The 12,077-nt window shown below is 38.7% G+C and overlaps 1 protein-coding gene across 1 annotated transcript in view; it reads right to left on the bottom strand.

Moving 5' to 3' along the window:
- The window catches only part of LOC140244615 (uncharacterized), a 42,289-nt gene extending 30,212 nt beyond the window's left edge, over positions 1-12,077 (bottom strand). Inside the window, exon 1 of the mRNA XM_072324236.1 lies at positions 11,831-12,077. Coding sequence (XP_072180337.1) covers positions 11,831-12,077 — 247 coding nt within the window. The remainder of the gene's footprint in view (positions 1-11,830) is intronic.

Here is a 12,077-nt window from a genome sequence, read left to right as displayed (position 1 = left end):
CTAGTGCTTCTATCACCCAAGTGTGGCTGCCATTGCTGTAACAGTTGCCAAGTTATGCATCATAAGAGAGTCTTGCAGGCAAACTTTAACATTTGTGACGGACGATGGACGGACGACAGACAACGGACGAACGACGGACGGACGCCATTTGGATCCATTAGTCTCGCCTTCACCTCCAGTGGGCGAGACAAAAAGGCACATCATTGGTTTGAAAAACAAAACTTGTTGTGAAAATAGCGTTTTTACTGTAATTTTACACTTAAGTCCTTGTCAAATGCAAAATATCAGTCAGAAGTCAACCAAGCCATACATTTCCTGAAAGGAAATTTACCAGGCTTTGAAATGACAAGAAAGAATCTTGTTTCTTAGATCATCCTGGTGTGTTCTAAGGGAAAGAGTGTCATAAGGTGCGAAAAAATTGGCAATTGTACATCGTTCAAAATTCTCACATATGTGTCAACCACTAAAGCATTTTGTCTCCACCTCCTCCAGGGTAAGTTTAATGCATGAATAGTGAGAGTGCTACACAAAGTTTTGAACAAAACAGGTTTATTTGTATCAGGTGCAATCAAAACACTTTCACATCTTCCATAGATGTATAACATTCACATTCTTTTACTCTAACCTCATAGAGCAAAATAAATACTGTAAAAATGGACATTTTCATTCATCATTGAGGTGCTTGGCCTGGCAATATGAATTTCACAAAGTTTGATTTCATAAAACTAACACATTTGAAGTAATAACAAGCAAAACAATTCATGTGTTTGAATTTTTGGGCAAAAATGTGTCTCGCGAAATGTGCAAAAATGTCGCACTTTTACAGTAGATGAGAGACTCTCTTCCATGAAAGAAAGCAACAAACATACCCACCATAATGCACTATGGCATGGCAACATTATTACCACAAACAATCCATTAATTTCAGTGTGCCATCTTTTCACACCCTTCTACTGTACACACTATACTGTATATATGTGTACACAATTGCTCTTAGACATGAGAATATCATATGTTTACATTCAGTTTAATAGCGAACACTGGACATTCTAACAACACACTAAAAATGTAGTTGATTTATCTCTCTCTCTCTCTCTCTCTCCTGAATGCTTTCAACATTTCCTATAAAGAGCTTTCAGATCAACACATAAACTGTCTCATGTGATATTGAATCATAAAAGATAAAGCAGAAGACAAGTCAACACCTTTGAGGCTGTGCTTAGCTGTCTTATAATTCTTCAAGAGCCCCCCCCCCCCACACCACTTGTTTCACGTATCATAGGGTCCACTTTTTTATGGGTCACTCTGTCTGCCAGTAGGTTGGCTACCTGGATGCCTAGACACGACTTCTCACTCTTCCAGCCCAATTCAACCGTGTTCAGCTGCAACTGTGAGGCGTAAAGCACAGATCAATAATTCCTCAGGATAAAGGGGGGGGGCAGTTAGAACCCTCAATGCTGCATTGTACGTACTGTGCCCATCTATCGGGGAAAACACCCACGACAATCGCACTGTGTCGCTGTTATTAGATCAGAGTCAGCCTTAGTGTTCTGCATAATTATAATTTGACTTCAGGTGGACAGCGAACACCACACTGCCCCGCGACTCTCGCGACTGAAGACACAGCTAGTGGGGACTGGAATGAAAATAACACTTTTTAGTTCTCTGCATAATTCTAGCACAACTCTTTCCAACTGCGGCAAATGAATTACAGAGGATGTACACAATTTTCCAAGCCATGTCAGCCATTGACAGGCTTAGGGAAATATACAATTTGTACAAGAACACTGAAAGATATAATTCAGTTTACATGAATACACATTTAATATGCCACCCGAGTGCACATTCCTACATGTATGTATGCATCATAGAATTTGAAGTCTCTAAAATACTTAAAATAGAGCATACATACGACAATGTGTGGGTTTTTTTTCAATGCAGTCTCAGAGTATGTAGTATATCTTATTTTTCACATTTCAGTTGATATCCATTACATTTTTTACATCTCTTCAATGAAAACAAAAGCCACCTCAGAGTTACATTGTAGCTCATGAAGACAGTCATTGGTGTGAATGACCTTTCCATTTTTCTTACTCCGTTAGGGGCACTTCACGCATTTTCAGAGCGACATACAATGTAATGCATTTAAGCTTCGTATTTTGGAGTCAACAATCCTGTTCATAGAATAAACTTTAATTGACCAGATGACCAAAATGATCCTTACATTCTGGATTGTGTCCTTTTCATATTTTTGCACTGAATGTATTCTACTGACAATCTTTTTCTATTGATATTGCCACATACCACTTTTGCTGTTAGGTGGATGTGCTGGTAAGCAGCATTTATTGTCTTGATTACATAATTGTACAATTTACATGAATAATCATTACATCACAGATGCTTATCCCATTAATTTCAAAAACCAACATGCCTGTTGGTACAATGACCCTTTTTCTGCTCATGTGCAAAGTAATAAATGCCAGCTGACAAGTCAACTTGCAGTCAGCATAAGATTTTTTTTTTACATACAATAAAAGAAAAAAAAAACAATATGATTTTCCCTATGACTGCCAATATTTAATTTTCTCCCTGCCATTACTTTCCCCAAGTTACACATTTTCTGCATGACACCAAGAGGTCTGGAGTGTTCCTGGGTCTTTAAAGAAAAAAAAAAACAGTTGAAACTAACTGTAAGTTCAAGTCTAAAGCTAAACAGACAGAGTTGTACAACAGACCAGGAAGGTGGCACCTCCCTGAACAGACTCTTAGCAGTCACCTGTCTAGCATGCACACATGTACACTCTTTCATTTCAGTGCTGGACAAATCAAGCCTCAATCCAGTAGCATTCTAGATGCTAATGTTTAAATTGGAGAAGTCCGCAGATGTACTGTAAATTTCAAACATCAAGCTTAAATTCAAAGCAAACATTTTATTTTATGTGTAAAACCCTGAAGGCATGCATCTTATAAACTGCAACAAACAAAATTATTACTATCTCACTAACTCCACTTTAAATAAAACTGAGCTTTCTTCATAACAAATAAAGACCCATTTCATTATACCATGTTGATGCTATAACTTATGAGCAGCAGAATTAAAATAAAAGTGCTTGGACAATAAGTTCCTTTTTGTTTGGGTGATGCTAACACTGAGCCCTTTAACATGTACTTCTAAAGTCAATACAAAAGTACGATTCCTTCCTACACTGGTCGAATAGAAGTGAACTTTTAACGCTTTTAGTATCTACAAGTGTTGGAAAATTGTTGGAAAATCTCGATCGCTTGAAATGCTGCTCTGTACAAGCTCTGTACAAGCACAGTACGAATCCTTTTAGCGCATGCACTTAGGGTGTATAATTTGGTCTGAATGTAGCCACCCAGCGGCTTTTTCTATGAGGTCATTGAACAGCAAAAATTTGTTTTTTTATGCCTCCGCCACGAAGTGGTGCCGGAGGCATTATGTTTTCGGGTTGTCCGTCCGTCCATACGTCCGTCCGCATTTGTTTACACGATAACTTGAGTAATATTGACTGGAATTTTACCAAACTTGGTCCAAGTATAGAGTATGATGGAGCAATTACTGTACTTGATTAGAGCTTGGGTGAAATCGGCTAAAGGCCAAAGTCAAAGGTCAAGGTCAAATCATGAAACAGATCTGTTTACGCGATAACTCAAGACTGGATCAAGCAAATTTCACCAAACTTTGTCCGAGGATGATGCATGATGGGACAATTACTTGATATAGTTTGAGTGAAATCGGACAGAGGTCAAAGGTCAAAGATCAAGGTCAAATCCTAAAATTTATCTGTTTACGTGATAACTCAAAACTGGATGAAGCAACTTTCACCAAACTTGGTCCAAGGATGAAGTATGATGGGGCAATTTGTTGAGTAGTTTTGTAGTGAAATTGGCAAGAGGTCAAAGGTCAAAAGGTCAAAGTCAAATACTGAAAATGTTGCTATTTCCCCCATATCTATGCAATGCCCAAAGGTATTTTCTTGAAACTTAGTGTAGACATGTACTACTGTGTAATGATTCTCCAGAGTTTCATGTCATAAAGTAAAAGGTCAAAAGGTCAAAGGTCAGGTGAAAATGTTACAATTTCACTTTTCTTGCTAATGGTTCAATCTTCGTGTAACTTGGTACATACGCATGCATTGACTGGCAGGGATTAGCTAGGGAATTTTAGGGGTCATGGTCAATAGTCAGGGTCAAAGGTCAAGGTCAACTCCTTAAAAATTACTTATTCTTCATACCTTGAAAATTATTCAATGTATCTAGGGTTGGTGAAAAGTCAAGTAAAAATCCTCAATTCCCCAAATACTTGTACCTGTTATGTACCTGTGCTCTACCTGTAGACAATCAAAGCAAACCTACATATGTAGTTCAAGGAAAGTGAAAATTCAAGACATTTCTGACAAACCTGTCATTTCAATGTTTTGCCAGTTATGTGAAACTGTCATCACACATTGTGAAGACATTTTACTATACATCTATTGGTTGAATCATGCATTATGGCGGAGGCATATCAGTCGCCATAGCGACATTTCTAGTTTTTTCCTTGCGTTAGTGTCATAGCTTCAAAGCGGTTGAGCATGTTCCCGAGTGTGTGCTGTCACTTACACAATATCTTTCTCTTTCTTTTCTATCTTTTCTTCTTTCATTTTCACATAGAAGCTGCCACCTACATGCATATCTTTCTCTTTCTTTTCTTCTTTCATCATCAGGTAGAAGCTATGGCTAAATTTCCCTTTCCTGCAAAAAACATTGGGGAAAAGGAAAAGGTAGTGCTGTCGCCGATCGTGTGGGTGAGACACTAAAGCAGCATACACGCACGGAGCACTGTCATGGTTCCAGCTTCGAACTTGGCTATTGCGACATTCACGCGCTCCGCTATGCAGCGCTTTATCATCTTTGTGCACATTTGCATCATTCAAAGCTGGGGTATTAGTACTGAGTTGTATTCAGAATCGTGCTGCGATGGTAAGCTTTTTGGTTTAAAATTGCAATTTTTGCTCAGTTTACATTGCATGAGGGCTGACTACGGACTAATACCATGCTTATAGTCCAATCATTTTGATTCATGTGAGTAATTCGTGAATTCTGAAACAAGAATGCAGACATTTTCAACAGTTTTGTACCTTTGTAGTTCGTTTTGAGGGTTCTCATAAGATTAGTGTATGGGTCAGAGCTTGTCTGACGCCGTGCTTCGCATGGCGTCTAGTCGGGCTCGAACAATCCATATCCTCAATCAATCACTCCCGTGACTCAGTATAAGCTGAAAGGCAGAAAAATTAAATCCTTTCAAAGATACAGTGGATTCCCGTTATAACAAAGTCCCCGGGACCTGCAGTTTTCTTTTGTTATATTGAAATTTTGTTATAACCGAATGAATAAACAATACAAATACATAGAATTGATAATGTTGCGGCCCTAAATTTTACTTCATTGTAACCGGAATTTCGTTATAACCATGTTCGTTATAACGGGAGTGCACTGTACCATAGAAGAACTTGCTCTGATGGCTATGAGAAAGCTCTATTCAAATCAATCGCAGCGCTTGCTGCCCTGAATGTGTGTACACTGTGCTGCACTGTCTGCTCCTGCGCAACGCATTTATCGCACAGCAAACTAGCTGTGATCGACATTTGATTCTACAAACTTGTGTAAAAATGTCAAAATGGTGAAAAATTCCTTTTCTACTGGCCTTGAATCTTGCTCAGATGCAATATTCCAGGCGAACAGGTGCAAAGTTTAGTACCCTTGGCCCCTAGCGCCCTCATTACAAGTGGCCAAATTTACTAACCGTTAGACTAGGCCAAATTTACCCATAACTACAGCACTTGTAGCAGTTTTCGTTTTAGACAACTGGGATAAAACTTGTAGAAGGCGACCTCCGCAGCACTCTTCAGACTGAACACAAAGCTTTTTGTACTGGGATAGATAGATGACCTGCAAGCGCCTCAAGGAATGTGGTAATGTGTCCCACCACCTGTTATGAAAAATGAAAGAGCTATTGACCGATTCTGTGACGCGCTATGTGTATTTTTGGCATGGGCAGCGCCATTACGCGGTGTCTCAGCCGACCCCCCTTCCCACTCCCCACCCCTCTCCCTGCATTAGCATGCGCGCAGAATGAAAAACTGATGCATGGTTGCTTTAGCCAATGGGTGTCTCGTACTGAGTGCGCGAATGCTTGCTTAGTGCGCGAACCTTTGTTACAAGTGCGCGATAAACATGTTGCCCGGGGGTGGGGGAGAGCAGGGGGGGTCGGCTGAGACACAATTTGAGCTCATGGCTGCGCCCAGTGCCATAAAATGTCTGCTGCCTTCAACGAACCCGAATCGGTCAATAGGTTCTAGATTCTAATAGAACATAATTCGAAGTTTTAAAATATTTAATGAAAATTGGTTTTGAAATGGCTGATCCGAAACAGAGCAAGGTGGTAGGCTTGGCCTACCCACCTAACCTAGGATCACTTTGTTTTATGTGCAGAAACGACTTTGTTTTCAATGGATATAATATCTCGGCCATTTCAAAACTAACATTAATTTTCATCAAAAAGTTGGGATTCCTCTTCAGAATTGTATGCTCTTTAAAATTTCATAACATGGTTTTTTGGAAGTATCTCACAAAAAGTTTTATGCTGAATCTTTACCTAAACCAAAAAACTTAATACGTACAATCGAGCAATTATATGTATGCCTTTGACCCTTTGAATCAAGAATGCATTGTTGTAGGCTTAGCTGTTCAGGTTTCCATTACAATTGTATATACAGGTAAACTCGCCTAAGTCGACGTCGTATATGTCGAATAATCGCTTAAGTCGAAGATTTTAAAAAGTCCCGATTTTTCCCCATTGACTTACGCGTATTAATTCACTCACAAGTCGAATTTTTTAAGTCGAATACTCGCCTAAGTCGATGAAATTTCAAGAACACTTTCATGGAAAAACCATTGAATTCACTGTGCCTAAGTCGAATAAGATTTTATTGTGTAATAAATCACTGTCAAAATCACGAGACGCCAGTTTTTGTTTACATACAGTATATACCAAAAGAAACTTTGCGTTAATAACGCAAGCGGTTTCACCCGAATCGTCAGTAACGCAAACTAACGATCGGGAAAAGTAACGATCCCAAGCGCAAATTAACGATGTTTCGTTGACATTAACGATAGGTAACGCAAGAACTCACGCGAGACTTTGGTTTCCGTTACCCAGACCTGGTGAAAGGACGACGTAGCCCCTGCCGAGTGTAGCGATCTATGCGTTATACTTGGCGGAGTCTTTTCGAGAATCGAATCACGATTTCGCGAATAGTTAATATGCGACCGGGGTCACCAAAGACGCACGCCGGGCCCACAAAAAAAAAAGCTGGATGTTTGTCTTCAGTTTTGGATATGAACAGCGGTAACAATCGGCTCCATAAGATGCTAGAATAAATGTCAGATGTTTGCTCTTAATTTTAGAAATGAACAAGGAAAAGTAGAAATTACGCGGTGCGTAATATATGTCCCCGCCGGAAGTAGCATTTAGTAGCAAAATGTACAATATAGGTAAAAAGATCAAGGTCAAAGGTCAAAGAAGTCAAAGGTCAAAATTCTATGTAGAAGTTTTGAAGCCCTCACCTAGTGCCATCACATAAAGCAAACGGAATCGAAATCGGGTTAGAAATGGCGAAGGAGTAGCATTTTGTAGCCAATGTACAATATAGGTAAAAAATCAAGGTCAAAGGTCAAAGAAGTCAAAGGACAAAATTCTGTGTAGAAGTTTTGAAGCCCTCACCTAGTGCCATCACATAAAGCAAACGGAATCGAAATCGGGTTAGAAATGGCGAAGGAGTAGCATTTAATAGCAAAATGTACAATACAGGTCAAAAATCAAGGTCAGAGGTCAAAGAAGTCAAAGGTCAAAATTCTGTGTAGAAATTTTGAAGCCCTCACCAAGTGCCATCACTTAAAGCAAACGGAATTGAAATTGGGTTACAAATGGCGAAGGAGTAGCATTTTGTAGCAAAATGTACAATTTAGGTCAAAAATCAAGGTCAAAGGTCAAAGAAGTCAAAGGTCAAAATTCTGTGTAGAAGTTTTGAAGCCCTCACCTAGTGCCATCATATAAAGCAAACGGAATCGAAATCGGGTTAGAAATGGCGAAGGAGTAGCATTTTGTAGCCAATGTACAATATAGGCAAAAAATCAAGGTCAAAGGTCAAAGAAGTCAAAGGTCAAAATTCTGTGTAGAAGTTTTGAAGCCCTCACCTAGTGCCATCATAAAGCAAACGGAATCAAAATCGGGTTAGAAATGGCGAAGGAGTAGCATTTTGAAGCAAAATGTACAATATAGGTCAAAGGTCAAGGTCAAAGGTCACAACTGAAATTCTTTATAGAAGTTTCAAAGCTCCCATGTAGTGCTATCATATAAAGCAAACAGAATCAAAATCAGGTTGGAAATGGCGAAGGAGTAGCATTTTGAACATTTTGATCACACACGGACGCACGGACGCACGGACGGACACACGGACACACGGACACACACACGTACGGAGCCCGTTTCATAGTCCCCTGCTCGAACTCGTTCGGCGGGGACAATAACGGTAATATTCGACTCTGTATAATACTAAAATAAATGTCGGATGTTTGCTTATACTTTTGAAAATTAATAATGGTAAAATTAAGTTCCGTACGGTGCTGAAACTAATGTCAGATATTTGATTTTGCGTTCGGAAATGAATTTAAGGATAAAATACGGCTCAGGAAGATGCTGAAATAAATGCTGGATGTTGACTTTTACGTTCGAAAGTAAATAACAATAACATTCATCTCCGGAAGATGCTAAAGTAAATGTCGAATTATCCCTTTGACGTTCGGAAATGAATAACAATAATAATCAACTTCGTATGATGATAAAATAAATGCAGGATGTTTACTCTTACGTTCGAAAGTAAATAACAATAACATTCAGCTCCGGAAGATGCTAAAGTAATGTCGAATTATCCCTTTGACGTTCGGAAATGAATAACAATAATAATCAACTTCGTACGACGATGAGATAAATGTCTGATGTTTGCTTTTACTTTCGAAAGTAAATAACAATAGCATTCGGCTCCAGAAGATGCTAAAATAAATGTCAGATGATTGTTTTTACGTTCGGAAGTGAATACATGTAGCAGTAATGTTCTTCTTCATACGATGCTATATAACTGTCGGATGTTTGCTTTTAAATTTCGAAATGAATAACAGTAACATTTAGCTCCGTTTGATGGTAAAGTTAATGTTTGATATTTGCTTTGACGTTCGGAAATGAATAACAATAGTATTCAACTCAGTCCGATGATAAAATAAATGTCTGATGTTTGCTTTTATGTTCGAAAGTAAATAGCAATAACATTCAGCTCCGGAAGATGCTAAAATAAATGTTGAATGTTTGCTTTGACGTTCTGAAATGAATAACAATAACATTCAACTCCCTACGATGATGAAATAAATGCCGAATGTTCGCTTTTTTATGTTCGAAAGTAAATAGCATGTAACATTCGGCTCAGGAAGATGCCAAAATAAATGTCAGATGATTGCTTTTACGTTCGGAAGTGAATAGCAGTAACATTCTGCTTCATAATATTAAAATGCTAAAATAAATATCAGACATTTGCTATTTAACATTTCGAAATGAATAACAATAACGTTCAGCTGCGTTTGATGGTAAAGTAAATGTCGGATGTCTGCCTTGACATTCGGCTCCTTACGATGCTGAAATAATTGTTAGATGATTCATTTCACTTTCGGAAGTGGACAGCAGTAACATTCGGCTCCTTACGATCATAAAATAATTGTCGGGTGTTTGCTTTTGAATTTATAGATCGAATAACAGTAATATTCTGCTCCGTACGATGCTAAAATAACAGATTGTTTCTTTTACATTTTGAAATGATTAACGGTATCATTCGGCTCAGATGATAAAATAAAAAGCGGATGTTTGCTTTCACGTTCGGAAATGAATAAGGATGATATTCAGCTCCGTAAAATCCTAGAATGAATGTCGGTTGCTTGTTTTTACATTTGAAAATGATTTGCGGTAACATTCGGCCCCGCAAGGTGTTAAAATACTTGTAAATGGTGGATGATTGCTTTTACAATCAGAAATAAATAATGGTCACTTTCGGCTCTTTACGATGCTAAAACAAATGTCGGATGTTTACAAAAGTCTGCAAATGCTCCCACTTTCTCATTTCAAACGTAAATTTTGACCACCTAAATGGGCATCAACTTTTATAGTAATCAATAAGCCTATTTGCTAAATCTTAGAACTCAGAATAACGGTATAAGATGATTAAATTTTCTATTTATTTATTTTAGACGTGGGTACCGTCCTGTATCACTTCAGTAATACGTAATATTTATTTTTCTACGTTTAGTAGGACCGATTTAGTTTTGCTTAGGTTTTTTTTTTCGGGCCACCAAAAAATAAAAATCAATCATTTTGGTGGCCCGATCGGGCCACCAAAATAAAAGTTAGTGTATAGACCTGGCCTGCATCAATGTGGATAGAAGTGTCTTGCTGAAAGGCAAATATCGGGCACACCGCTCCAGCTCTCGGCTCCAGAGTAGACAACATACATGTACATTATACATGTGTACGCATGGTGTAACTGTAAGTCGAATTTTTTCGACTTACGCACAAGTCGAAACTCGCCTAAGTCGATGTGTTTTGCTCAGTCCCGAGAAGATCGACTTATGCGAGTTTAACTGTACACTAACGCCTGAAGAGATCCTTGTCATTTGATTGGTTGTTTGACATTGATCATTCAGCCCATTTCACTATGACATCATCATCCGTGCAATTTCGGATCCATATGATTTGCTCCCTTGCATGCTGGCTGAGAGCCTGACACACTACGCATGTAAAACGCTTGTGTTTGCAGTCTGTGTATGCGACAGTGCGCTAGCATAAAGCACTCAGTGAGCACTCTCGGGGTCTCATATTCTTTCGTTTCTAAATTACTGAAACATCAAAGGGCAAGGATCTATTTTAGGCATTATATAAATCAAATAACATGTTTTTCATTCGTGCAATGGACAGAATATTTCATTCAGTGAAAGATGAAATGTTTGACCCATTCAACTCAGCTGCGCCTCTTTGAATGGATCGTTTCATCTTTCATCTCATGAAATATTCTGTCCATTGCACTCATAAACATTCATTTAATTGTATATTATATAATGCCTGAAGAGATCCATTGTCATTTGACTGGTTGTTTGACATTGATCATTCGGCCCATTTCGCTACGACATCATTCGTGCAATTGTGGCTCTGTCGTAGTACCGTGCAATTTTGGATCCATACAATTTGCTCCATTGCATGCTCACTGAGACTGGTGAGAGCACACTACCTGTAAAAAAAAAAAAAAAAATGATTGCGTTTGCAGTGTGCACATGGTGTGTGTAAATTTATGTGATCTCAGATTCTCTTGTTTCTAAATCCATAAAACATCCAAATGACATGGATTAGGCATTTGCATATAAAACTAAAACAAATAATAAATGTTTTTCATTCGTGCAATGGACAGAGAATATTTCATTCGGTGAAAGATGAAATGTTTGACCCATTCAACTCGGCTGCGACTTGTTGAATGGATCACTTCATTCACCTCATGACATATTCTGACATCTGTCCATCCAGGAATTGCACTCATAAACATTCATTATTTGTAACGTTAGAATTTGTATTCACATATAGAGCTACTGACAATGACATAGGCCTAGACGTTCTAGAACCTCTACCTAGCACATGTCTAGTAGATATCTAGTAGGCCTAGGTCCTACTTGTACTTACAACACTGGATGAAGACTACCCCTAGTCCGATATGCTGGAAAAATGTGCGTTCCCCCACCCGCTGCTGTTCAGAGGAAACGTCTGAAGAATCTTGCGGGAGAGACTCCTCATCAGTTTCTGATTTCAATCCGTCAGAGCCCAGATCAAGCGCGTCATGATTTTCATCGAACGGAGACGTCGTGGAAATGTCTAATTCGTGCGTGATGTCATAAGTATCTTCTAAATTTATCTCTTCTTCGTCCTCCAT

The sequence above is a fragment of the Diadema setosum genome, chromosome 21 (assembly GCF_964275005.1).
Source record: "Diadema setosum chromosome 21, eeDiaSeto1, whole genome shotgun sequence".
NCBI lineage: Eukaryota > Metazoa > Echinodermata > Echinoidea > Diadematoida > Diadematidae > Diadema > Diadema setosum.
This window is presented reverse-complemented; position numbering and strand designations above follow the sequence as displayed.